This window comes from Mustela nivalis (assembly GCF_964662115.1).
Source record: "Mustela nivalis genome assembly, chromosome: 14".
In the NCBI taxonomy this organism is placed as follows: Eukaryota; Metazoa; Chordata; class Mammalia; order Carnivora; family Mustelidae; genus Mustela; species Mustela nivalis.
The window spans coordinates 13,231,967-13,258,194 of NC_139033.1; the positions used below are offsets into that span (position 1 = coordinate 13,231,967).

At 54.2% G+C, this 26,228-nt stretch overlaps 2 protein-coding genes across 42 annotated transcripts in view; one reads left to right on the forward strand and one right to left on the reverse strand.

Annotated features, from left to right (window-relative positions):
• The window catches only part of LRRC43 (leucine rich repeat containing 43), a 298,822-nt gene that overhangs the window by 104,978 nt on the left and 167,616 nt on the right, over positions 1–26,228 (forward strand). The window lies entirely within an intron of this gene.
• The window catches only part of PITPNM2 (phosphatidylinositol transfer protein membrane associated 2), a 134,076-nt gene that overhangs the window by 23,598 nt on the left and 84,250 nt on the right, over positions 1–26,228 (reverse strand). For 18 of the 41 annotated variants that reach the window (XR_014302567.1, XM_082698284.1, XM_082698285.1 and 15 more), the window contains 3 exons: positions 9,241–9,413; positions 1,248–1,462; positions 95–216 (listed from right to left, as the gene is read on the reverse strand). Coding sequence is in view for 30 of the 41 variants with exons in the window: in XM_082698284.1 (XP_082554410.1) it covers positions 95–216; positions 1,248–1,462; positions 9,241–9,318 (415 nt within the window). In the remaining 11 variants the exon portion in view is untranslated. Of the gene's footprint in view, positions 1–94; positions 217–1,247; positions 1,463–9,240; positions 9,414–12,875; positions 13,018–26,228 lie in introns of all 41 variants that reach the window. The other 23 variants (XR_014302558.1, XR_014302559.1, XR_014302560.1 and 20 more) reach the window with 2 other exon arrangements.

Consider the following 26,228-nt stretch of genomic DNA (forward strand, 5'->3'; position numbering starts at 1 on the left):
CAGAACTAAAGGGTCGCGCAGGCAGGAAGAGCTGGGAAGTGGCCCTACTGGGCTCAGTCCTCCCCGGGGCTGGGAGGGCGGTTCGGGTAGTTACCGATCGTCAGCTGGTTCTTCTCCACAGCAGACAGGCTGAACACGTTCGGGTTTTCTCCAGCGTCCGTTTTATAAAAGGTTTCGATGTCGATGGAGAATTTCTCCACAAAGGGGCAAGTGAACCTGCGTGGGGACGGAAAGCCGACGTCAGGAGCGGCAGCTTGCAGGGGTGGCTGTGGGAGGGCTGGGTCACCGGGCCGGAGAGGGAGAAGGCGCTGGAGGGGTGGCTGAGATGTGCCTGTCCTGTCCACCTCGGGAACCTTTCCATTGTCCCGAGAACCGCCAAGGCCAGGCTGTAGGGGTGGGGATGTGTTTAGGGGGAAGAGGGAGACATCACAGGAAGGTGCCAGAAGCCCTGAAGCCATCGTCCCACGTGTAAGGCACAGCAGGGACAGAGGCACACACAGACAGGCCCCAAGGGTGGGCGTGGATCCAGCCCAGCACTCTGTGACATGCCGAGGCCCAAGTCCCGACCCCCAAGCTACCAGGTCCGGCAACAAGGCGACAAGCCCGGTCGGCTGGAGATGAGCTCAGAGGAGGAAAGTGCCTCTGGGAAGAGAACCAACCTCAGCAGCTCCTCTGACAAGCCCCAGCTCCTCACCTGGCGGTGGGGGGTGGGGAGACGAAGCCTGAGGGGACGCACAGGGGCCCCCACCTACAGAGCTGTGGGCTGGAGCAGCCCCGGCTGTTCCACTCAGCTACATGGGCGGGAGAGGATGGGGCACGGAGTGAAGACCCCCCTTTCTCTGGGAAGCCGAGAAAGCCCCGTTCAGAGTAGAATCTGATCAAACAGTGTCACGGGTGCTGGAGGCCACAGGGTGGGAGGGACCGGATGGGCCATCTGGTCTACCCTTGGTTCTTCCCAGCTGGTTGGTCAGCGTCCCGCACCGTCAGGAGATCACTGAAGGGGTTTGTACTCCCTGAGCCCTCCCATGTGCCAATGGGGTCTCGGGTGGCCCTCGCTCGCCTCACGCCTTCCCAGCCTCCCTGGGGCAGGGGGTGAGGTATCTCGGTGGACCCTCCCCTCTCCTGCCGATCCTTGAGGACAGAGGCTCCAGGAACAGAGGCTCAGCTCCCCCAGGGCCTGGGCTCCCCGGAGTGTGGAGGGTGAGCCTGCCTAGGGGGTCGTGCCCAGGGTTCCTTCCCTGCCCCACCTGGTTCGGGTGTAGGGGTAGGCATTCCAGGACTCCTCGACCACCCTGAGGGCTGCCTTGGGGAGGATGGAGCGGAACCAGCTGGGGATGTGCATGCCGACGTGGTACACCTTGTGTGTGTACTGCCCCGAGCCGCCAGGGCCGTCCGTGTACGGCCGGTTCTCCAAGATCTCCACGCCGCTGCCTTCGCCATATGTCTCGTTCCGGCTCTTCTTCTGCGGGAACAGAAGCACTTGTGAGGGGCTGGGGACAGAACACTCTGCAGAAGGGAAGGGGCTGAGCAGGCCAGGCCCAGGAGTGCTGGGAGGAGGAGAGGCTCCGGCCAACTGGGCTGGCTTCTCTGGTGTCACTTCTGGACCCCCAAATCCAGACCCAGACTCCACATGCCCTGACACTCTTGCAGGAGACCAAGCAGGCCGTGGTTTCCCTCCTGCACCAGCACTGCTCGGGCACAGTGCTCCCTCGTGACTCCTGCCGGTCCCAGCACTGACCGTGTTCTCAAGATTAGACACACGTGAGGAAGCCAAGCCCCCTTTCTTCCTTCTAGTCCTCATGGTACTGCAGGTTCTAGCCCAAGCCATCAGTCAAGAGGGGCGCCTGGGTGGCTCAGTGGGTTAAAGCCTCTGCCTTCAGCTCAGGTCATGATCCCAGAGTCCTGGGATCGAGCCCTGCATTGGGCTCTCTGCTCAGCAGGGAGCCTGCTTCCCCCTCTCTCTGGCTGCCTCTCTGCCTACTTATGATTTCTGTCAAATAAATAAATAAAATCTTAAAAAAAAAAAAAGAAATCAGTCAAGAGAAAGAAATGAGGAGGCACTCAGATTGGAAAGGAATAACTAAAACCATCTCAATTTGCCAATGACATCATCTCATATATGGGAAATCCTGAAGGAGTCCCCCAAACGGGTCAGACCTAGTAAATGCATTCAGCGAAGCTGCAGGATACAAAATCCACACACAGAAGTAACCAGTGCAGAAAGGAAACAAAGAAACCATTTCCATGACAAGAGCATCCAACAGAACAAAATACCAGGGGGAAATTTAACAAGGTGGTGAAACACTTCCATGCTAGAATCATATAACGTCCCTAAAAGAAAATCAGGATCTAAATAAATGGAAAGACATCCAAGTTCATGAGCTGGAAGATTTAATACTGTGAAGATGTCGATATTCCCCAAATCCCCAACATTCAAAGCCATCTACAGATCCAGTGCAATCCCTGTCAAAATTCCTAGGGGCCTTTTTGATAGAAATGGAAAAACTGATACTGATCCTAAAATCAGGAAGGATTAGTGCAGGAACTCAAAGAGCCAAAATAATCTTGAAAACAAAACAAGGAACAGTTGGAGCAATTACACTATCCTATGTGACATCTTGCTACAAAATTACAGTGATCAAAACAATGTAGTACTGGCATAGGATAGATCCAAAGAAAAGGGTCGAGAGTCTAGAAATAAACCCCCATATCTATATACTATATACCCAAATTTTCCAGCCAGAGTGCTGAGATCATCCAATGCTGGGAAGGAGTCTTTTAAACATGTCCCAGTCTATCCACATGCAAAACAGGGAGGTTGGACCCCTCCCTCACTTCATACACAGAGCCGGACCCAGAATGGATCAAAGACCTAAATGTAAGAGCTTAAACTCTACAACTTCTAGAAGAAAACATAGCAGTAAATCTTCATGATGTTGGATTTGACAATGGCTTTTTAAAATACAGTACCCAGGGACGCCTGGGTGGCTCAGTGGGTTAAGCCGCTGCCTTCGGCTCAGGTCATGATCTCAGGGTCCTGGGATCGAGTCCCGCATCGGGCTCTCTGCTCAGCAGGGAGCCTGCTACCCTCTCTCTCTCTCTGCCTGCCTCTCCGACTACTTGTGATTTCTCTCTGTCAAATAAATAAATAAAATCTTTAAAAAAAAAAAATAAATAAAATACAGTACCCAAAGTATGAGTGACCAAAGTGAAAACAGGTAAGTTGGACATCATAAAAAGTTTTAAACTTTTTGTGCATCAAAGGATGGTACGGAGCGAGGCAAAAGGACAACTCACAGAATGGGATAAGATGCGTGTAGGTAGTATGTGATAATAATGACTCTAAAATATTAAGAACTACTACAACTCAACAACAAAGAAACAACCCAATTCAAACACTGAAGGACTCGAAAAGACATTTCATCCAAGTGTATAAATGGTCGACAGGGACCCGAAAAGAGGCTCAACATCAACACTACGACAAGGTACCAGTCCAGAGCCGGCAGGACGGCTGAAAGGGCAAAGGATGCCGAGTGCTGGCGAGGATGTGGAGAAACTGGAACAGCCTGGCATGGCTCGTGGCGACGTGCAACGGTGCAGCCGCTGCGTTAAAGAGTTGGGTGGTTCTTCAGAAAAGCTCCACACACAATTGCCAGAGGACCCAGGAATGCTGGTGCTAGGTGTGCACCCAGGAAAAGGAAACCACGTGCACACAGAAATCTGTACGCGAATGTCCACGGCGGCTCTATTCGCAGGAGCCGAGCAGTGGAAACAACGCAAACGTCCGTGATCTGAAGAACAGGAGAACGAGTTGTACCCACACGAGGGACGAGGATCCAGCCATAAAGGAGGGACACGTGGCTACCTGCCACGACGAGCCTTGAAAGCAACGTGTAAGAAGCCCGTTAGGGACACGCGTAAGAACGTGTGAAAAGGCCACCTCACGTGCATTCCCGCTGGTAAGAAATCCCCAGAACGGACCAGCCCAAAGAGACAGAAAGCAGACTCCTGGCTGCCTGCGGGGGTGGGTGGGGGGTGGAGAGTGACTTCTCCTTGGGGTGACGACAGTGCTCTGAAGTCGTGGTGACGGTTTGACAGCTGTGAGTTTAGCCCCTAAACTGTACACTTTAAATGTGTGAATTCTGTGGGGCGCCACTGACACTCCATCCAGCTGGTATAAAACAAAACAAACACAAGGAAACCAGTCCTGTGTCTGTACTCATTAGGGTCTCAGAGAGATCAAACATGGAATGCAGGAAGGGGCCTCGGTGCCGCTGCCTGGGAGACACGACGCCCGGGTCACCTCCGAGTGTCTCTCTGCCCCAGATGTTCTTCCCAGTGCCCAAAAGCTCAGGTTTCTGCTTATGCAGGAAGCCTCTTGGTCAAGGTCCTGGTGACTTTAAGCCCAGCATCTGTTTCCATAGTGACGTGACGGCATCACCGAGGCCATCTTCGGTCAGCTTCCTGAACAGCAGGTGCGTGCGTGCGCATGTGTGCACACACGCACACACACACACACACACACACACTCATAAGTGTACTCGCCCACGCGCACACACACACAGGGACTCCCGAGAGCATGGCCTTACCCCTGGGGCACAAAGACATGCTCTATGTCCGTGGCCCAGAGCACCTGAGTCCCTGTCAGAAAAAAAAAAAAAAAGTAGGAAAGACCCCTGTGGAGGTCACAGACGGAGTCTGCGGGGACGCACACTTTAAAAGAGCCCCTGGAACGTGGCCCAGATTCCATCATGAAAGCAGCAACCGTGCCCCCGACACTTTGGAAGCTCCTGCCTCTCGCGGTAGCTTTGTTCTTTCTGGTTGCGCCACGTGTTTTCTTTGCACGTACTTTCTCTTTCGTGACGGCAGCAGCCCCTTGAGAAAGTGCAGTATGCTGCCGTCCCGGGGTGCAGGTGGGTAGGGCCCGGGCTAACAGAGCTGAAGGGGCTCCCTCTTGTCCTGGAGGAGTCACTTCTCTCTGGTGTCAGTTTCCAAAATTCAACATCCGATCTATGGTCCTACGTCCAGTCCGCGTCCTGCTGTGTCTTTAGAAGAAGTGAGGACAGAAGCGCCGACGGGAGGGACGCAGCCGCCAGCCAAGGAAGCCGGCAGCCCCCAGAGGCTGGAAGAGGCAGCGTAGGATCCCCACCTAGAGCCTTCAGCGGGAGCAGCACGGCGCCACTGAACACCTTGGTTTGGGACTTCTGGCCTTACGAACTGTCGTTAGCGAGCACATTTCTGTGGCCTGAAGCCCTCCGGTCTGGGATGCTTTACTATGGCGGCCCCAGGAAACAAACATATCTGGGGTTCAGGGTGGCTCAGTGAGAAGGGGACATGCAGGTCAGAGGAGCGAGGGGTGCCGGGGGTCTCCAAGGGCTGTGGGGGGGTGCCCGGCCTGCCGGGGAGCCAACACAGAAGAGATGGGAACCAGGGAGCAGGGGTGGGGAGGGTCCCACGGGCCTCTGTGGGCTACACATAAGCCTCTGCCATTCAGGCGACCTGAGCCTCAGTCGTCCTCAGACTCCTCGCCCGAGACGGCCGGCCTGTCCATCCCAGAAGCTCCCTCCTGAGGCTCGAGGGGAGGATCCTGCTTTGCCTCTCCCAGATTCCAGGGGCCCTTGGCGTTCCTGGGCTTGTGGCCACATCACTCTGCTCTCTCTGCCTCCACCGCCACATGACCTTCGCTGGGTCTCTCCCTGTCTTCCCTTCTTCTTATGGGGACAACAGCTGTTGGATTTAGGGCCCACTCTCCACCCCAGATGATCTCCTCCCAAGATCCCTAACTAACTACATCTGTAAAGACCCTGCTTCTAAACAAGGTCACAGCCTAAGGTTCTGGATGGACATGGATTCTGGAGACACGAGTCAAGCGGCTGAGAAAGTGCTTATAGTCACTCATGGGGGACGGATGCCAAGGGCTGTCCGGGGGCACAGGGGCCACAGTTAGCAGTGGCACAGCCCTCGGGACCCAGACTGGGAGAGCGTCCGTACTCCCTGCGGGGCACTGTGTTCGCCCCACAGTAAAGAGGAGCTGAACAAACAAGTGGATCCTAGTTTCAACCATCACCGGTGCCTTCCCAGTCCGGCACCTCCCCCAACCATAGAGCTAATGCCCCAAAGCGCTGACCCTCAGATCTCCTCTGGCAACAGCTTCCGGAAGTGCCCCGTCCCCTGCACAACTGAGGCTCTAGGTCATGCCACACAGGAGTAAGCCCTCCTTGAACCGTGCTGACCTTCTCGGCCCACACCAGAAGCCACCCCCGCCTTGCCAACCATTCCCCAAGCTGCGCCGCGGAGCCTCCCAGGGAGACTGCGGAAGGCGGGCAGAGACAAGCCCAGCTCCCCAGGGGCACACACGTGCGGGGGCCAGGGGGCTGCCCCGTGACCTTTGCCCACACAGGCTGATCCTGTGGGATCTGGGGGTTGCAGGGGAGGGGCCTGAGCCACCGAGGGCCTGGCACAGAAAAAGTAGGGACCCTATGAGGGGTGGGCATGAAGGACTCAAAGAGCAAGATTGCCCCCAGCCCCACCAAGGGCGCCAGTCTCAGAGCTGTCCAGGGTCCTGGCCAAGTCACCTCCGGTCACTCCCTCCACTTCTACAGGTGATGGGAGGCTCCCAGCCAGACCAATTTCTTTGTTTTCTTTTTTCTTTCTTTCTTTCTTTTTTTTTTTTGGTTGCTGTTGTTGTCTTGAGCAGCACGTATATCGAGTGTCGGTCAGCACGGCGCAAAGCAGTTCGACACACGAGCTCGCCCCACCTGGCTCACGGCCCCGTGGAGGAGACGGCGGGTTCAGAAGGCAGTCCTGCGGCTGGCTGCCACCCCAGCTGGTAAGCGGGGTCCAGAGCAATGGAAACACACTCGCTGTTCTTTCCGCAGAAACACAGCTGCTCTCCCGGAAGGCCTGTCCACCGCGTGAGGCGTAGCACACAGCAGAGGTGCTCCGGGGGCACTGGCCCGAGGCCCACGAGAACATCCGCGCTGTCTCCCGACCTACATTCAGTGAGCTGCACATGCAACCACCCCTTGGAGAGCGGCAAACCCTTTCCATTCTTCTCTGTAACTCAGCCCTCAGCCCTGGCTGGGCCCAGAACAGTGTGCATTCGACTCAGTGTTTTAACAGCTTTACTGAGATACGATGGGCACACAACCAACCACATACATGTACAAATACAGCTGGTGAGCTTGGACGCGTGTTTGCACCCGTGAAACTGTCACACAGTGGAATAATACACTCAACCGTCACCCCCCACGGTGGATGGAGCCCCCAGGAGCTCGGGGACCAGCGGGAGGTAAGACGGTGACATAGCAGGAGCAGAGGGAAGTGGCCCTGAGTGACAGACAGGTGTCAGTGGGGCTCGGATGAGCAAACACACACAGGCAGCCCCGGGCCACAGGAGTGACTATGTAGGGGACTATGGGATATTGAACATTAATTGGAAGCATAAGAATAGATATTCTGAAAAGAACAAAATACCCTAGAAAAAGGGGGTGAGGATGGCGGTGCTTCTGGGGAGCCCAGTCAGAGGTGACCACGTGCTCCAAAAAGCCGTGGGATAGCCGAGAAGTGAAAAGTGAGTCCCTGGATCCTGATGCCCCCCCAAGGGCATGGCGGGCACAGTGGAGCTGCGGGGAAGCCCGCCATGGTCTGGGCACCCTGGCTCGGGTGGGACTTGGGGAGCCACAGGATGAAGAGTGTCCTTGAATAAGGGGAGCGATTTCCAGAGAGCTCAGAGCTAGGGGGCCGAGGTAAGTCCCTTCTCTTCTCCCCACTCTCCAGGAATAATCACGGGATGAGTGGTTCAAGAGGGAACTGAGTGGCACTTCTGAGGCGCTCAGAGCCAACAGCCCCCCCAGAGAGTCTGGCTCACTTTCCGCTCTCCTCTTAGTCAAGCTTCCCGTGCCGGGTGGAAGGGGGTGGTGTTCAAACTCCCGGAGCTTCACAGGGCTCCTTCCAGAAGGGACTGGGGGACTGGGCTCTGCAGGGAGCTCATTACTCACTCTCTAGACCCGGGCCGGTGGGTGAGCACCCACCAAACAGTTCCAGGGGTGGAGGTAGAGCCCTTCCGGCCAGGGCTCTCCCTGCACCGAGGGCCCCATGTGACACCATGGTCTCGGGGCCACGCCAAGCCATCCGTATGCCCAGAAGAGCAGCACCAGGTGAGAGCAGGCTCGTAATCAGACTCCCCACTGGGAGGAAAGCTGCCGGGCCGGGCCAAGGGGGATCTGAGGACGAGCACCATGCTGGCAGGGCAGTTAGGAGGAGGACCCCCACTCAGGGGCAGGACCCTAGCTAATAGGAGTGTGGTCACATCTGGGCCACGAGCAACCCGATCTCAGGTCTTCCCACTCTGTGCTCCGGGTTGGCCAGGCTCTGAACAGGGAGGCCCCCAACGTCTGGGCGGGAGGGCCAGACCGGTGGCCGATGGAGAAGAGATGCATGCTATTCTCTGGCTTGTCACAGGAATCAGTCATCCTCAGACTCATCTGTGACTTTAAATCAGCCACCCAGCGGATACCGCTGTCTTGCAGGCATCTTCGGGAACCGGAAAGTAGGCCAGGTGCTCCCAGGCAAGTCGTTTACCGTCCTTGGCTCCCACCTTCCTATCTGTCAAATGGCCTGAATTAATGTGTCCCTCCAAATTCACAGGTTGAAGCTCCCAACCTTCCATGTCACGGCACTAGGTCAAGCTTTGGGAGATGAAGAGGTCATGGGACCGGCGCCCTCCCAGAAGCAACCCCAGAGAGCTCCCTCGCCCCTTCCACCATCGAGAACCCAGCGAGAAGGTGGCCGTCCGGGCAAGCCAGGAGGAGGGCCCGCACCAGACACCAGTCTGTCAGCACCTTCACCTTGGACTTCCAGCTTCAGAGAAATAAACGTCTCCTGTCCAAGCCCCCAGTGTGTGCTGCTTGTTATAGCCGCTCATGCTGCCCAAACACACGGATAGTATCTGCGTTGGTGAGAGGTCAGGTATTAGATGCAGTGTTAGTGCCGTCAGCGCTGTGAATGAGACCTCGGCAAGACCTCCCGATGCCACAGATATCCCCAGCGCTCCGCTGTGCTCCCAGCGTCGTGCCGGGAAGCCAGAACGCCATGCAGTTCACACGTTTGTCAGGAGCCAACTGGGCCGACACTGTGCTGTCAAGGCTGCGATGCCCCCCCACCGCCTCCTGCCCCCCGCCAAGCGTGCTGAGAGCCATCTGTGTGCTCCGCGTGGCCCGCCCCGGCCCCACGACCCACCTGGATCATGTACAGCTGGGCGATGCGGTACTCCTCCACGGTCATGGGCAGAGGAATCCGATATTCCTTTATAATCATCTTGGAGTCCGAGCCTTCCCGTCGATGGGGAAATGCGTGTGGGGACTTCTAGGCGAGGTTCCTTAAATAACCATGACAAAATTCACTGAGGACCCCTGAGAGACAGAGAGAGAGAGAGGGCAGAAGAGTCACTTCCTGAGAGGCCGGTGGGCACAACAGCACAGAGGAAGGGCCTGGTCTCGACTCGGCCACGAGCCCATGGCGTGACCTTGAACAAGTCTCTCACATCCCCAGCCTTCACTGTCCCTTTCCTGCTCCGCGATCTCATAGAAGCCATGTGAACCCTGATCGGCCACAGGGAAAGAGAGGAATGGGAGGGTATCCCATCCCTGAGAGTAAAGAGCACAGCACTCGTTTCTATGCCATTCCAGCAAGCCGCAGCGGCAGGCCCCTGGGGCTCTGGCATCGCTGGAGGCAGCTGCAGTGACCGCAGCTGGCCCCAGGAAGGAAGGGAGGACCGACAGAAGTCCAAAAAACCCACGTGAGAAATTAAACACCAGCAGCCTGGGACCCTCCAGTGCTGGGACAATCGGTCCCGGGCATGTCACCGGGCCCAGAGGGGCCCCACTGCTTCCGGGCAGAAGACCCTGACTTCTCCAAGAGAGGTGATCTGTACGGGGGCTCCAGCTCAATCCAGCAGCTATCTGTAACGCCTGCTCTGCTGGTGACCCTGGGCTCGGTCTTGGGGGTAGAAGACACAAGATCAGTGGGCGGGCTGCAGAGCGCGTGAACCGTATCTCAATATGGCCCTTGAGGAAATACACAATGTACTCACAGAAGCTTCTACTTAAGATGACTAAGAATATATTGGACGAAGATTTGCACCGAAAGCAATCAGATTTAAAAACAAGCGAGCAAGGCTCAAAGGAGACATACTCTCGGCGATCTGGAAAATGGAATTACCCAGCATAATCCCATCTCCCGGATGGTGGGGGCTTTGCCGTAAATATACGTGGTTCCCCGCAGAGAGGCTCCATGCTGCTAACTGGAAGGTGAGTGAAGTCTTCCGAGATAGGAAGTGGCAGAATTAGGATAGCATTTTAGAAAGACCACGCTGGGGACAGCAGTCAATGAAGATTCATGGTGACACTGGCTAAGTGGTAAGAATGAGGGTCCGGCCAGGCAGGTGGCGTCCCCGGGGCACCTTCTGTCTGAGGTCTGGCACTAAGGCTATCTAACGAGATTGAGGGAGAAGAACACACCGAAACTCTGGGACAATGGCCATGTAGGGCTGAAAGAAATTCTTTAATAAGCCAGCCAGGGAGAGTGACGGGGGGCTGGGGGCTACTATATGCATAAGCCAGAGACGGGCCGTGGTACCAGCCTCAAGCAACTCCCGTGTTATTCATGTCGGCACAGCAGGTAGGACTGTTAGCCTGATGCCCCAGCACCAAACTCCAGCTCTCACGCATCCAGTTGCTGTAAATGCAATCCAAATAAACATCTCTTTTTTATTTTTTTAAAGGTTTGTTGATTTATTTTCAGGAGAGAGAGTGTGCCTGAGTGGGGACGGGGGCAGAGGGTAAGGGAGACAGCAGACGCCCCACTGAGCAGGGAGCCCCACGTGGAGCTCCATCTCAACACCCCGAGATCATGACCTGAGCCCAAATCAAAAGTTGGACGCTCCAGCGATTGCACCGGCCCAGGAACCGCCCCCACCAAGTAAACACCTTATTAGCTAATTAGTGTTCATCTACTTTACATCACCCATGAACCTGCACCCCACATTGGCTAGCCACAGCTGAGACACGGGGCACCGGCTTCCTCTTCTGTGACAGGAAGACCCCAAATGAGGGAGTTCTGAGACCCCAAGTCTGCCCATCAGGCTTCTGAGTGACGTCACTACTCACGCAAGCCCCCATGTGACTCTCCCTCCCCTTCTGGGTGGTGGTCGCACATCACCGAAGGCCCCTTGCCGGGAGGGACTTTCCCTCACCAGCGAGCTGTTCCAATGCCACCAAACACTTACTGCCCCTCCTGGTCCTGTGTCTTCTCTGGTCACCCCGAACCCCTGAATTCTCCACAAAGGGGAGGGGCTGAACTCTCCAGAGGCCAAGCCCAAGTGCCAAGAGACCATCCCTAACCCTCGCTCAAGGCAGGTGGGTCCAGCTCACAGCTGACAGGGCGTGTGGGTTCGGGCCCCGGGAGAGAGCGGGGGCTTCGGGCTGCTCCCTCCCGGCTCTGAGACCCGCCTGCCCGAGGCCCACAGGCCGACACCCAAGCCTGGCTGGAATCGGATCGGAGGAGATGGCCCAGAGCCCCGACTGCATCGCCTCCTCCCACGAGACACCAGGATCGGCCAGGCAGCAAGACATCCGAACTGCCATGGGGGTGAGCTTCCCACTGGCCAGAGAGGGTCGGGCAGGCACTGGGCTTGGGGAACGTCCTGCCGCAAAGAAGAGAGAACCACAGGCTTGGGGGGAGCGGGGTGAAGTGAGTGCTGGAGACAGACGCAAGGACCAGGTTCCATGAAGGTCGTGCCTCTGAAGCTTTTCTGCGTGGTCCTCACTGAAGCCTCAGGGTCACCCTGCCGGGAGGGTCCCAGAGGCCTGTCACAGAAGAGGAAGCCGGTGCCCCGTGTCAAGCAGCACGCCCTGCACGACAGGACAGCAGGCACATCCACGTCTGCAGGGGCCTCAGGAGTTCTCCTCTGCTGCGCAGGAGAAACGCCGGGACCTGGGCCAAGTCCCATCGCCACCTCGGTGACTCAATGACAAAGAAGTCAGATGCAATCCCTAAAAGTTCCTGAGAAACTCTAGGAGTCTCAGTAATCCGCCCTCCACTGTCTTAATGGTCCCCAGGAACATGACCTGCCCACGCTCGCCTGCACACAAGTCTGACCAAGTGTCCAGGCGAAGCGGGGGCAAAGCCAAGAGCGCCAGCCCCATGGTGGCCGCGAGACGCAGACCCCGCTCTGGACGCAGCTCCATCTGTCATGGGTTGAGAGACGGTGTTTCTGCCCGCAAGTCACCAGAGAGCTACAACGGTAGCAGACAGACAGACAGAAGGAAAGAACAGAGTGCTGCACAGTTAGAGCTCTGTGCATGGCGACTTAGGCGAGGAGGGAGGAACCAGAGCTCCACGAGTGACCACATATGACGGGACGTCATGGGGGAGCTCCACTCCAGAATCGGATTTCAAAACCTAACAAAGCCTTTGTGAGCTGTGTGCCTCCCAGGACACGTGGCTGGGCCTGCTGCGCCTGGCTCTCGCTGTGCGGAGGATGGGGATGAGACCGCCTGCTTTCCAGGGTTACCAAGTGTCACCGAGATGAGAAAAGTGGACCAGCCAGGGGTGGCATTCTGTCAGTACGGAGTGGATGGAGGAAAGGCTTGAGGGAAGGTGGAGCTTCAAAGGGACGTGAGCGGGGCTTCCTGGAACCTCTGGAAGAGCAGAGGAAAGGAGGCTGTGCTCCAGGAGAAGGAACAGTACAAGCCAAGCAAAGGCCCTGAGGCACTGATATGCCACACCATCAAGGTGACCTCCCCCTGGTGGGCCTCCTGTGCTGTTGTGCTGTATTCTGGGTTTGGGCTGGTGTGAACACACCGAGGCCGCACCTTGCAGCCACTGGTCCTGGGAGAGGATGCTGTTCAAGGCTGAGATGTGGCCGTTCCCTGCAGCGGAGCACCCATGAAGTTCAGGGTGCGGCAGGAGCAGGGTGACAAGAGGCTGTCACTTGCTTCCAGGAGTGCTCTCCTTCTGGGGGAGAAGAGACACCCTCCTCAGACGAGGCTTGACCATAAACTGTAAACATCAGGCATTTCCACCGAGAGGAGCAAAACACGGGGGATGGCCATTGATCTCTGAGCCCTGGCCGTTTGGGGTGTTGTCTTTCAAGACGATCACTCCAAAGGGGTCTCAACAAGTACCAGTGTTTTCCTTAGCTAAGAGAGTCAGGCCTGTTTCTTTATGACAACACCCACGCCAGTGGGTTCAGGAATCCAACTCAACTTCCTGTTGAAGATGGAGGAGTTCAGGATCATTTCCGTTCTATGGCCCTTCCTCGAAAACACCAACAAGAGACACAGGGAAGTCACCACAGCTGATGAAGCAAGGAAATTGCTACACCCCCAAACCACAGACACCACGAAGGCAGAACTGAAGAAAGCAACATGCTGAGAGCTTATGGGGACCTCCTCCTTAGACTGCCCCCAAGTCAGTATCACTTCCTGAAAGTCATGGCCATGATCCTCCTGCTGGAATGAGGAACCTGGGCTGTGGATGCCACCCCAGGTGGGGAGAGGCATCCCCCCTGTCTTTGGTTTGTCCAAAGAAAAATTCTGAGTTGAAGTATTACACATATACAAAGGAGGGCACATATTGGAAGTATCCTGCAAGGACACATATCCTGCAAGGATCAAGAAACGGGAAATTAACAGCCCCAGAAGTCCCCCGTGTGTCCCCTTCTAGTCACGTCTCCTCAACTATGGATAACCACGGTCCCGCCATTTGCCTGATTTGTACTTTAAGAGAGACCGAAGCCAATGGATTGCCAACACCCAACTGTCTTTGAGCGATTTTGTATGGAAGCATACTGTTTGTGCTCTTTCGATTTTGGCTTCTTTTGACCGACATCATGTTCACGGGATTCATCCAAATTACTGCATGTGACTATAGACTGTTTGTCCTCACTGCTGTCTACTATGTCTTTCATTGGGTGGATGTACTATAATCGAATCAACCCCTCCATTGTTGATGGGCATTTGGGTAATGTCCAATCTGGGGCTCATGGGAGGAGAGCGGCTGTGAACAGCCGGGTCCGCGCAGAGAAGGGATGTTACACTGCGGAATGGAAATGGGGTGGGAGCTGATGGGAAATCACACCCACATGCCAGTTCTACACCAGAACCTTGCTTTCCCTTAAGGGTGTGGCTGGGAATGAAGTGAGGGTGGGGAGAGAGAGGGGGCAGCGAGGGGCTGGTCAGAATACAGACAGCCAGTGATGCAAAGAGCTTTGCCGAGAACCATCATGATGTATGAACCCTGAAACCTGAGAGAGACAGAATCCCTAGGCAGAGGATGAATAACCTCTCAGGGAGAAGAGAGAGCCTTCTGGATAGTAAGTCAGCCCGTAATGGAGCTGCAGACTACTCCAGACCACTCCCCACATTTTCACAGGCTGCTGTTTAGAAGGTAGCTGAAGAGTAATAATCCCAAAGGAACTCGCATGGGTCTTATGCATTATGGCCGGGATGGGGGGCAGATGAAGAACACAGCATGAGGAATCATCCAGAGAAATACAGAAAGACTTCAGAAAAAAAACAAGTCACAGACCCAGAGAAACTACAGATAGACTCGCTTAACTGGTAGGGGCAGATGGGTATAAGAGACGAGACACCGAAGTTTTAAAAAGAAATTATTTGAGAGCAGAAAGAGATGAAGGCTGAAAAGTGAGTTAACAGAGTTCATGAGAAAATGAGAAAGTGTAACATCCGCAGTGTAACATCCCTTCTCTGCGCGGACCCGGCTGTTCACAGCCGCTCTCCTCCCATGAGCCCCAGATTGGACATTACCCAAATGCCCATCAACAATGGAGGGGTTGATTCGATTATAGTACATCCACCCAATGAAAGACATAGTAGACAGCAGTGAGGACAAACAGTCTATAGTCACATGCAGTAATTTGGATGAATCCCGTGAACATGATGTCGGTCAAAAGAAGCCAAAATCGAAAGAGCACAAACAGTATGCTTCCATACAAAATCGCTCAAAGACAGTTGGGTGTTGGCAATCCATTGGCTTCGGTCTCTCTTAAAGTACAAATCAGGCAAATGGCGGGACCGTGGTTATCCATAGTTGAGGAGACGTGACTAGAAGGGGACACACGGGGGACTTCTGGGGCTGTTAATTTCCCGTTTCTTGATCCTTGCAGGATATATCACCTATTGTTTAAAAACCCTATTATAAGCAATGAAAAAATGACAAAGCAGAGCATGAACGACCAGAGGTGTTGAAGGTCGGCTGCAAGAGATCATACGAGATTAAGTGGAGAAGACCAATAAGACAACAATGACAGACATGGGAGGGAAAAGAAAAGCAAACACATACATAATTGGTGAAGAAAATACAATAACGGAACAGGGGGAGAGTATTCAAATATATAATGGAAAAATCCCCTGAACTTAAAAAACAAAAACAAAATTGAGGCTATAAATGAACTGCCATGGGGCGCCTGGGTGGCTCAGTGGTTAGGCCTCTGCCTTTGGCTCAGGTCATGGTCCCAGGGTCCTGGGATGGAGCCCCACATCAGGCTCCCTGCTCGGCAGGAAGTTTGCTTCTCCCTCTCCCACTCCCCCTGCTTGTGTTCCCTCTCTCTCTGTCTCTGTCAAATAAATAAATAAAAATATTTAAAAAAACAACCAACCAACCAACCAACAAACAAACCAAAAAAATGAACTGCCATTCTGTGGCCCAGGAAAACTTGATGGTGTGATTAACACCAAGACATCCTTAAAAGGTTACTGATCTTGAAGTGCCTGGATAGTGAAGTCAGTTAAGCGCTTAACTCATGGTTTTGGCTCAGATTCTGATCTCAGGATCACGAAGTTGAGCCCCACATAAGGCTCTGCACTCAGAGTGGAGCCTGCTTAAGATTCTCTTTCTCTCTCTCCCTCTTGCCCTCCCTCCTGCCAGCACATGCTCTCTCTCTTAAATAAACAATACACCTTTAAAAAAGTTACTGATTGGGCGCCTGGGTGGCTCACTGGGTTAAAGCCTCTGCCTTCGGCTCAGGTCATGATCCCAGGGTCCTGGGATCGAGCCCCACATCAGCCTCTCTGCTCAGCAGGGAGCCTGCTTCCCTTCCTCTCTCTCTCTGCCTGCCTCTCTGCCTACTTGTGATCTTTGTCTGTCAAATAAATAAATTTAAAAAAATAAAAAATAAAATAAAAAGGTTCCTGATCTTTAAGGATAAAGAAAGAACCATATAAATAGGGCACCAGGGAGGTGATTTGAGGAGATTCAGAATTCTCCACAGCAACCCAATTTCAGAAACCAGTGAAGCATTATCTGTAGTTGTGACACAGAATTTTATACCCAGCAAAACTGTCCTTTGAGTATAAAGTTAATGGACATTCTGTAACACAAGTTCAGAGGCTTAGACATCAACACGGTCATAAAAGAATTGCTTGATGCCAAAATCCAACCAATAACTGAAGATAAGTTCATCAATGGAGACACCCCAGTGAATACTGAATGAGTATTTTTGAGATTGCGGCACTTGCCATTATTGAATAGAATATAAAAACCTTGACAATGGACACAAATAATAATATAACTAAAATTGAAAGTGGGGAAAACAGAGGTGGATGGCATGAATGCTGGTTCATTATATAGATTAAAAAATTGAGGGAAGAACAGTTGGAGGACAGGGACTTTTAGGAAAGTGGAACTATCCCGGATGATACACATTGTCGTATGTTTGTCAAAACTCAGAGAACATGCAACACAAGGAGTGGAGCCTAATGCAAACATGGGCTTTGAGTGATAATGATGTACCAATACAGGTTTGTCAATTGTCACAAATGTCCCACACTGGTGGGGGATGTTGGTAGTGGGAGTGGCTGTGCATGTGTGGGGCAGAGGGCTACAGGGGAACTTTCTGTACTATGCTCTCAGTTTTGCTGTAAACCTAAAACGGCTTTGAAAAGTAAAATTTGTTCATTAAAAAAAATGATTCCAATCTCTTCAAAGTTTTTCTTGCAGAAAGTAGACTAAAGCTTTCCAGAGGCTAGGGAAAGTAGGAATTGGGGTGGCATTATTCATTGACTGTAGAGTTTCTATTTGGGGAATGAAAACATTTAGGAAATAGTAAGGTAGGTAGAGGTACAGTATTATAAATGTACTTAAATGCCACGGGACCGTACACTTACCATGTTTACAAGGGCAAATCTTATGTCATATATTTACCACAATTTTTCAAAAGTAAAAATGTAGTATACAAAAACCCACTGAGTTGTGCATTTGAAATGAATTAATTGTCTGGTATGTGAATTATATCTCAATAAAGCTGTTTATAAAGTTTTTCTCGGGGTGCCTGGGTGGCTCAGTGGGTTAAAGCCTTTGCCTCCGGCTCAGGTCATGATTCCAGGGTCCTGGGATCGAGCCTGGCATTGGGCTCTCTGCTCAGCAGGGAGGCTGCTTCCTCCTCTCTCTCTGCCTACTTGGGATCTCTGTCAAATAAATAAATAAAATCTTTTTTTAAAAAAGTTTTTCCCTTGGGCGCCTGGGTGGCTCAGTGGGTTGGGCCGCTGCCTTTGGCTCAGGTCATGATCCCAGGGTCCTGGGATCGAGTCCCGCATCGGGCTCTCTGCTCAGCAGGGAGCCTGCTTCCCTCTCTCTCTGCCTGCCTCTCTGTCTACTTGTAATCTCTGTCTGTCAAATAAATAAATAAAATCTTTAAAAAAAAAAAAAGTTTTTCCCTTGAAAATTTTTTTCTCTCTTCTCTACATTAACTTGAAGGAACTTTTAGGAACTACTATCACTTGAAGAGGAAGAAGTGTGGTTCTGAAGTTTAGCAATTTCCTCCCATTTCATTTCAAATACACGCAAACGGATTTGTCTTCAGTTAAATTTAAGAAAATTAAACTCGATTTTTCATTTTAAAACTGCTAAAAATGGCTAAAGCCCATTTTGTTGCTGTTGTCATCACTACTCTGTATGTGTCTGTTTGTGGGAAAGTTTGAAATGATGCTCGCTGGAGGCTGGTGAGGGTTATCTTAAATCAGCGGAATTGGGTGCAACTTTTCCTTGTACTTTTATTAGTTGACTTTTTACAAGGCAGCAGCAAGCAGAATTTGAGCAGGAGTCTGAGTACCAGCCAAAGAAGGACAGTCAAGGTAGCTGTTAAAAACCATGTACTTTGAGTCAGCCAGACCTTCTGCTACCTCCCAGCGGTGATCGTGGGCAAATTGCTTAAAGTCTTTGATCTTTCATTTTATCTTCTACAAAATAGCAAAATAGTAGTTGAGAACAGCACCTGCCCCATTGGACTGTCTTGAGCATTAAATGACATAATGCACATCAAATGCTTAACCCACTTCCACCCAGTACTCAGTGTGCAGTTAGGTGGTGTTTCTGAGCTCAGCAGGGGTAGGAAGGCTGGTGCCTGAGCCCGGATAGCTTTCTGGCTGAGCTGCTTACCTAAGGTGCAGCCCCTAAGCCCACCGCCATCAGGGAAGGACAGCCTAGCACCCAGGGCACAGACGTCCAAAGGACAGGCGACCCTTTGGCAGGTGCCTGGTTGATTTCACAGACACACGCATAGACATAGACATAGACACAGGCACGGCAGGGTCCCCTTGCTTTCTCCCTGGTTAAGCCTGAAGCAAGAGTGTGCAGGCGGACCCCAGGCCGCTCAGGAGAGAAGGTAGTGTGACTGGTGTGTCTGCCTGTGCCCTGAGCCCCCTTCAACCAGCAGCTGAACTCGCAATCTCATTACACCCACTCCGGCTGCCTGGGCGCGTGCGAGACACACATTTCATCTCTGTCCCTGCAGGAGTCGTGATGGGTTAGACAGAATCATATTTTACTACTCACAACAGGGCCGCTCCCAGTGCCTGGCGCGGTGAGAGGGAAGAAGACAAGCACACGTCTCCCGAGGCCCTTCTGCCAGGGAGGCCGGGCAAGGAGTCCGAGTGACCGCTGTGCCCAAGACACACCTGTCTGCACAACCCCCCAGGCTTTCTCCAGGGGGGGACAGGACAGACCTTCCCATGGGCCTTCTGGAAGCCCTGAATTCACGACCTCAGGAAGGACCCCGGCCCCCATGGTCATCAGTGTGTTAGAGGAAGCAGAGAGGCCAGATGTCAGAGTCCGAGCCAGCTGGCGTGGTAATCAGGGAGGCCATCGGGGCTGAGCCCTGCCCTGGACAAGGCACGAGGCCTGGCAGGAAGGGCGTCATCCCCTTCCTCTCCGGCAGCCTGTCCCATCAGGACCCATACGAGGAAGACAAAAGGAGCCTGTGGGTGACCAGGAACCCCTGGTTCTGCCTGAGGGGTCAAGGTCAGGACATGTCTTAGGGCCTCCCCAGGCTTCAGGGATCCCCCTGGCATCCCTGAAGGGGCTGGGGTGGCCAGGCTGGAGGGACTTTAGTAGAGCCTGGAGGGTCACTGGGGTTGGGCTCAAAAGGGTGCGTGACCGAGCAGGTGGGCAAGACCCCTCTTTGAGCGAAGGCCGTGGGGAGACGCCGGACTGGGAAGGGAAGAAGAAAATTGAGTTTATTGAACCTAATCTGCTTTTCCATGATTAGCTGTGGTTTGACGTCACAGATGGAATTTAGGAGCGTGGCTGTGCAGAGACAGCGGAGGATGGAATCCGTCCAAACGCAATTCGGCTGCATTCTGGCCATTAGGTCTGGAAGCGACTCGAGCCAGGCCCTCGGAGCCTGCCTAGACATCTGTGACAGCGTGGAGGGTGGCTGGCGGGGGAGACGGGGGCCGAGGCAGCCTGCAGGGGATGTGTCTGTAACATCCCCTCTGGTTCTCTTGGTCTCTCTTCCACATCCTCCAGGAAAGCCCCCTTCCTCTGCTCTCGGCTTCCCAGGTCTGCGGGCCCCTCCCTCATCGGAGGCTGAAGCGGGTAACAGAACTTCACCTGCCCCCACATGGGCAGCTCTGCCCCTAACCTCTGCATCCAGGGATGGTTGGCTCCAGATGAATGGGGCTGCGCAGAAGAAAGGAGCAATTCCTTGTGTGCCTGGGACCAGCCCCTCCGGGGATGGGGGAGTGTGTGCACGACGTCTGCATCCACAGCTGCCTCTCTGCCCCCTGGGGGGTCAGAGCAGAGGCAGGCACATCCCCCAGGAAAGTGTGAGCTGGAAGGAGCTGGGGGAGGAGCGGGTCGCATCCCTGCCCCCAGAGTCTCCAACTGTAGCTGGAGATAGGGGGCTTCCACCAAGACTTCTCTGGAGGCAACGGTAAAGACCCCCCACTCCAGTCCAACCGTCACCTTATAAGTGAGACTGAGACCTGGATTTTGCAAGCGTGGTGGGTTGGAAGACCCAGCGTTACCCCCTGCCCTGGCCGGAGCAATGAAACAAGGACTCATGGAGCCCCCAAAGCCCTGGGCCCCCATGCAGGCACCAATATTTCGGGGAAAGGCCGTAAATATCATCGCTGTGTGCCCAGAGCGCCGGGCTGGGGAATGCGGCCAAGCCACTGCAGGGCTGGACTGTCAAAGCCACGGGACAGAGAGCGGGCACCGCAGGACACGCACTGCTCTGCAGGGCTAGGAACCCTTAGAAGATCCTTGAAGGAAGGTAGTGTAGCTTTTCTTCTGTAACACCCCAGCCTGAAAGGCAGCCGTGAGATCAGTCGGAGAGCTTTCCATCGCTGTGCTGGAGACAGCAAAGCAGGTCCAGAGAAGGTAGGCTGCCCCACTCAGGGACAGCCACAAGAGAAGGGCGATTGGCACCCCAAATTCCTGTCTCCCACCCTCCTGCCAGGCCTGCAAAACCCCCCGCTTTTCGGGAAAAGGGGAGAGGAGATTTACAGGTGAGGAAGTCAGAACCGAGACCAGCCCCCGGCCAGCGCTCCCCTCCTGATCTCTCCTCATCGTGCTCCAGGGACCCTGCTCTGCTGGTCACCGTAGCTGTGACCATCACCACGCTGGCCTCCAGGGGGTGCTCCCCATAGCGAGCACAGAGGCCAGCTCAAACAAGCCTGCACGCCACCGGGGCCGAGATGTGACGAGGGAAACAACCCCAGAGGGACCCTACCCGACAGCCTGGCTGGGGGCCGAGCCCATCCTCTGGGGCGTGCTCCCGGGCCTCCTGCCCCCCACCCCGCTCCGTCACCTCTGCCAGGGGCTATCACTGCAGCAGCAACATCCAGATCATTCCATGTCACCAGAACACATCACTCACCTAAGGTCCTGCGTCTGGAGCATGCTGGCCTTGGAGAGGAGCTCCCCTCTAGGGAAGAAACCCCAAGCTATGGGGTGGGAAGAAGGGGGGACCCCAAGATATTTGCAGGTGGGGGGCATCTCCGGGCGGGTAAGACTCGGTGACCCTAGTGTCCAGCACGGAGCTTGGTGCATCGGCAGGCATTGGGTGCCCTGTGGATGCTGCCCCGGAGGGCCTCCGCGAATCCTGCGGCCAGGGGAAAGAAGCTGTGGGGCACCCAGCGTGCCCAGAGGCAGAGCTGGGATTTTCACTACCACTGGTGACGACCGCTTGTCATGAGGACAATGTGATAACAACTTTCGTGGAACATCAGTGACAATCGCAGCTACCAGGGCTGGGGGCTTACTTCCCGGGCCATCCTGGGCTCGGGTTTTGACCAGACACCTCTATGGGGGTGGGGGGGGGCAGCGCCTGGCAAGCTCTTGTGCCTCCCACTGGCCATCCTGCACCTTCTCTCTGATCCCGGTCTCTCTCTCCTCCAATTCCCACCTGCCGTCAGTCTGTCGCTCTCCTGGACCCCCGCCCCCGTCAGCACACAAGCATGCAAGGAACGGCTCCCAGGTTTGCAAAAACCAAATCCCACGGCCCACAACCCCACTTTCTTGGTACCATCCCCCTCTCTACTCCTCCCTTCTGGCAAAATCCTCCTACGCTTAGCTGTACTTGGGATTTCCATCTTCCCAGGCTCTTTCCCAACCCACCACCCCACGGCAACTGTGCCGGTCAGCCCGCCATTGACCTGAGCCAGGGGTCCCTGAGGGGCTGAGCCAGACTTCAGTCCTCATCGCCTGCAGACCTTCGCTAATGCCTGCATTTAACACCCAGTGATGGAGCACAAGCCGGGGGCTGGCAGGGAGCACTGCCCTTGCCTCGGTTTCTGCCCGGACGAGGTTCTCTCTGCTCAGCCGACACACCCACCGATGAACCTCTGCTCGGAGCCGCCTCTGTGCACCATTCCAGGGGCCCCAAGCAAAACAGCCATCAGCAAATTATGATGTGCTTTTTGTTCCAAAAGAAACACAGCTGGTCTCGTGCAGGCTGCAAGTAGCCGGGTGGGGCTGACCTCCCATCTGGAGGGGCGCACGCCCCATGCTGGAGTGTAGGAGCCGGTGTCCCCAGTCCTGCCCGCTTCAGCCCACCACATCCGGACACCCCACGGCTCCCCGCACTGCCCACAACCACAGCTCCCAAACTTGCCAGATCCTAGAGACCACATGGAGTGTGCTTTAGAGATACAACTGAGGAGCAAGGGTGGGGGGTTGTCAGAGCCTTAGCCCCCCACCCCACCGTGCCTCCCTGCAGGGTAGTCCCGCATACAGAGCGTGAGGAGGACGCTGTAGGGGACGCCCAGTCTGTCCAACGCTAATGCTCCTGGAGGCCCTACCAGGGTCGCGTCACAACCCACACTCCGGGGCACAGCAAACCAGACCTTCTGATTGGTTCCCTGGCTTACAGACCCCTCCGACCAGTCACACAGTCTGGCAACCCAAGTAAATTAGGAGTCACGGAACCCTCCCGCTTGCCTCACACCAGATGGACTGCCCCCACTTATCTGTTTTATTTCTTTTCTTTAAAGACTTCTATTTATTCATCTGAGAGAGAGAGAGAGAGAGCATGAGAAGGGAGGAGGGGCAGAGGGAGAAGCAGACCCCCGGCTGAGCAGGGGGCTGGATGAGGGACTTGATTCCGGGACTCCAGGATCATGACCTATGCCGAAGGCAGTCGCCCAACCAACTGAGCCACCCGGGTGCCCTGTTTTATTGAGATGTAATTCACATACAATATACAGCTTTTCAAAGTGTCCGATTCGGTGGTGATGAGTGTATTTACAGACTGTAGCCATCACCACTACCTGGCTCCAGAACGTTTCCTCACCCCAAAAGGAAGCCTGGGTCCCGTGATCCCTCGCCCTCTGCTCCCACCCCCACCAACTTCCTGCCTCTCATTCGTCTGCTTTCTGTTTCCACGGACTTGCCTTTCTGGATGCATCACGTAAATGGATTCGCGCCCCGTGCGGCCTTTTGTGTCTGCCTTTCTTCCACTTTGCATCATGTTTTCAAGGTTCATCCACGCCGTGGCACGGAGCAGTACCTCCTGCCTTCTTAGGCCAGAATGATATTCTACTCCATGGCTATTACACCCATTTTTATAGCTGAGGAAGCCAAGGCTGCGTGTCATCAAGGGACCTTGTCTCCCCCGTGACTCAGTAAGTATTGGAGTCCGGTCCATCTCTCTGTGCAGCCAAGATAGAAACAGCTAAGAATTGAACAACCGTCATCGAAAGGGACATCAGCGTACATACATATATACCCTTGGCATGAATAATAGCATTTTATGGTTTACAAAAGCTTTCGCTTCATGCTCTTGCTTTTTCAAATTAACCCTACAAGGTGGAACACACAGGTATGCTCTATGTTTGCAAGGACCCAAACGGGTAAGTGCTATGTTCGAGGTCAGAAGTAATTATTGATGCATTCCTGGTGGTCAGAATCTGGATACAATGTGAGCAAACAGGACAGCTTTGATACATTTTTACAAAGATGTCATGTTTTTATTTTTTTAAGATTTTATTTATTTACTTATTGAGAGACAGAACAGGAGCGGGGGGGGGGGGGCGAGGCAGAAGGAGAAGAGAAGCCCAGGCAGACCCGCGACGTGGGGCTCTATCCCAGGACCCTGAGATCACGACCTGAGCCGGATGCTTCACTGACTGAGCCACCCACGTGCCCCTCAAAGATGCATGATTTAGAAAAATACTTTTTTTCTCTCTTTCGGGTTACTTTGTAGTAAATTCAAACCTTGGAGCCAAGGGAAAACCCACGTAAACTCCATGCAAGAGTATTTACTTGGTTTTAATTTAATGTTTCTGACTGATCTCGGAAATAAAGATTGCTATTTCTTTCAAAATACAGACTCCTTGGTTCCAGCCCAAATCACTGCATTGCCAAGGGAGGGCCATTTGGACCATTTATTGAGGTTAAATTCTCAACCTCATCATCTGGTAGGCAGGGTCCTTAAATTCGTGTCTCAACAAACCCTCCAGCACCCCCTCTCAGCAAGAGGTCTTAGACCGGGGCCCGATGTCAGGCTCCATACCAGGAGCTAGGGGTCCAGGGGACTAAGACAGAACCCCTGAGGAGCCTCTTGGCCACACGAGAAGACAGACCTCCCTGAGTCATCGAAGACCTGCTGGGGAATATTACTCATCCTTAAAAAGGAAGGAGATTCCCACTGTAGGAACCCAGCATGCTTCCTTCTCTTAGAATAAGCCAGGCGAGTTCCTGATTCTGGCCTCGGCCCTGCCTGTTAAACCCCTGTACCCCAGCCTTGGCCTGGCTGGCTCCCTGCGGTGATCTGGGCCTTGGGCCAGAGGCCGTGCCCCCTCTGTGGAGGACCCCCACGGCTCACCACACTGCCGAGCGAGGGGACTCACTCGTACACTGCCCCCCTCCTTGACAGCACGGACAACCCCACACCAGGGACCTCGCCTGCATCCCTCGCGGCCGGAAGAAATGACAGCACATCTGTGCTACTCCCCCTTTTCGGTCTCTGATCCTGGGGAGCAGGGGGTCTGGCACCTAGCAGGTACCAAAGAAGGTTCGCTCGGCGAATGTTCCCCCAAACCCCTCGTCAGGCAGATAGTGCCACTAAGCAGCCAAAGTGCTAATTACAAACTGCTCTGTTAGCTGTTCTCAGAGCGACTACAAGATCCTCCAAGAATAGCGCACGATTCCCTGCCACGTCCCTGGAATAACAAACCCGGTTTCTTGACGGCGTCTGTGACTCAGACTGTTCCCAGAGCCAGACTTGCCTCCCCCCAAGAGAGTGCTGTGTGCAGGGGCAGAAGCCTCAGACAGACAGAGGGCTGAACGCTGTTCTCCACGGAGGGCATGGGGGGCCTCAGGAGCCATCTTAGCCCCCTTCCCGTGGGGGAGGCGGGTGTTTGGCCCTGAGGGGGATCCGGCAACACTGGGTGGCCCCAGTCACCTTCTCTCTCAGATGGGCCCAGGGCTACAGGGTATCACCCAAGACCGCCATGTTCTCGTTAGAAAGTCGATGCTTGTGAGTCGCCAGGGAAAGGTGGGAAGAGGAAAGCCCAGAGGGGCTGAGTCATTTCATGGGGCCACACAGTGAGTCAAGGGCAGGACGGACGAATCCGTATCTTCTGGCCTGTGATCCAGGCTTGATCTACGGTGCCCTTGTGCAAGCATGGGTCCGGGCAGCTCGGGCCACCAACAGTTGGGTCCAAATGCTCAACTCAGTAGGGAGCAAGCAGGCCTGGTTGGAGCCTGGCCCAAAAGGCCCAGCCAGTGTTCCCAGGGGGAGTCGTGCATGTGTGTACACGCAAATTCACGTGTCTGTACAGCTCTGCCCAGGCCTTGCTCTGTCTCACTGAGTAAGTAGTGTGGCCTTTACAGCCAAGTTTCTCAGGGCAGCCAGGGAACACTATATGCCTGGAAAATTTCCCAGCTCTTCTTTGCAGAGCTATTAGCTTCCCTTCATTGCCTCATAAAATCCTCCCGGCAATGATGGATGCCATCCTATCATGGGAGGGAGGGAGGAAAGAAAACAAAGGGGGGAAAAAGCCTCTGGTTAAACTTGGAAAACCCCATGGGCACATAACTTGGGAAAAGAAGGCATCAGAGGAGGGTGGGTGGCCTAGTTCAGCTGCACGGGCTGTGCACTGCCCAACTCTAAGTGACATTCTTATGAACTACAAGATTGGCAGTCCCCCGAGTTGGGCAGTCCCGGGAAAGGACTCTGCTTGATTTGGGGCCAAGTTTTCAAGAGTCTCAAGGCTCGCTCCTCACTGACACCTTGTCCTAGCACAAGGACCTTTCAGTTCTCAGGAGCTGCCCCTCAGTAACTAGTGGGTAAGAAGAACTGATCTAGATTGGAGAGGAGGAAGGGTGAAGGGTCTGGCATCTGCCGAGTCATTCTGGGGGCTGGGCTGGAACTAGCTCCGAGCCCAGGACTTGAGAGAAGAATTAGCCATCTTTTATGAGCT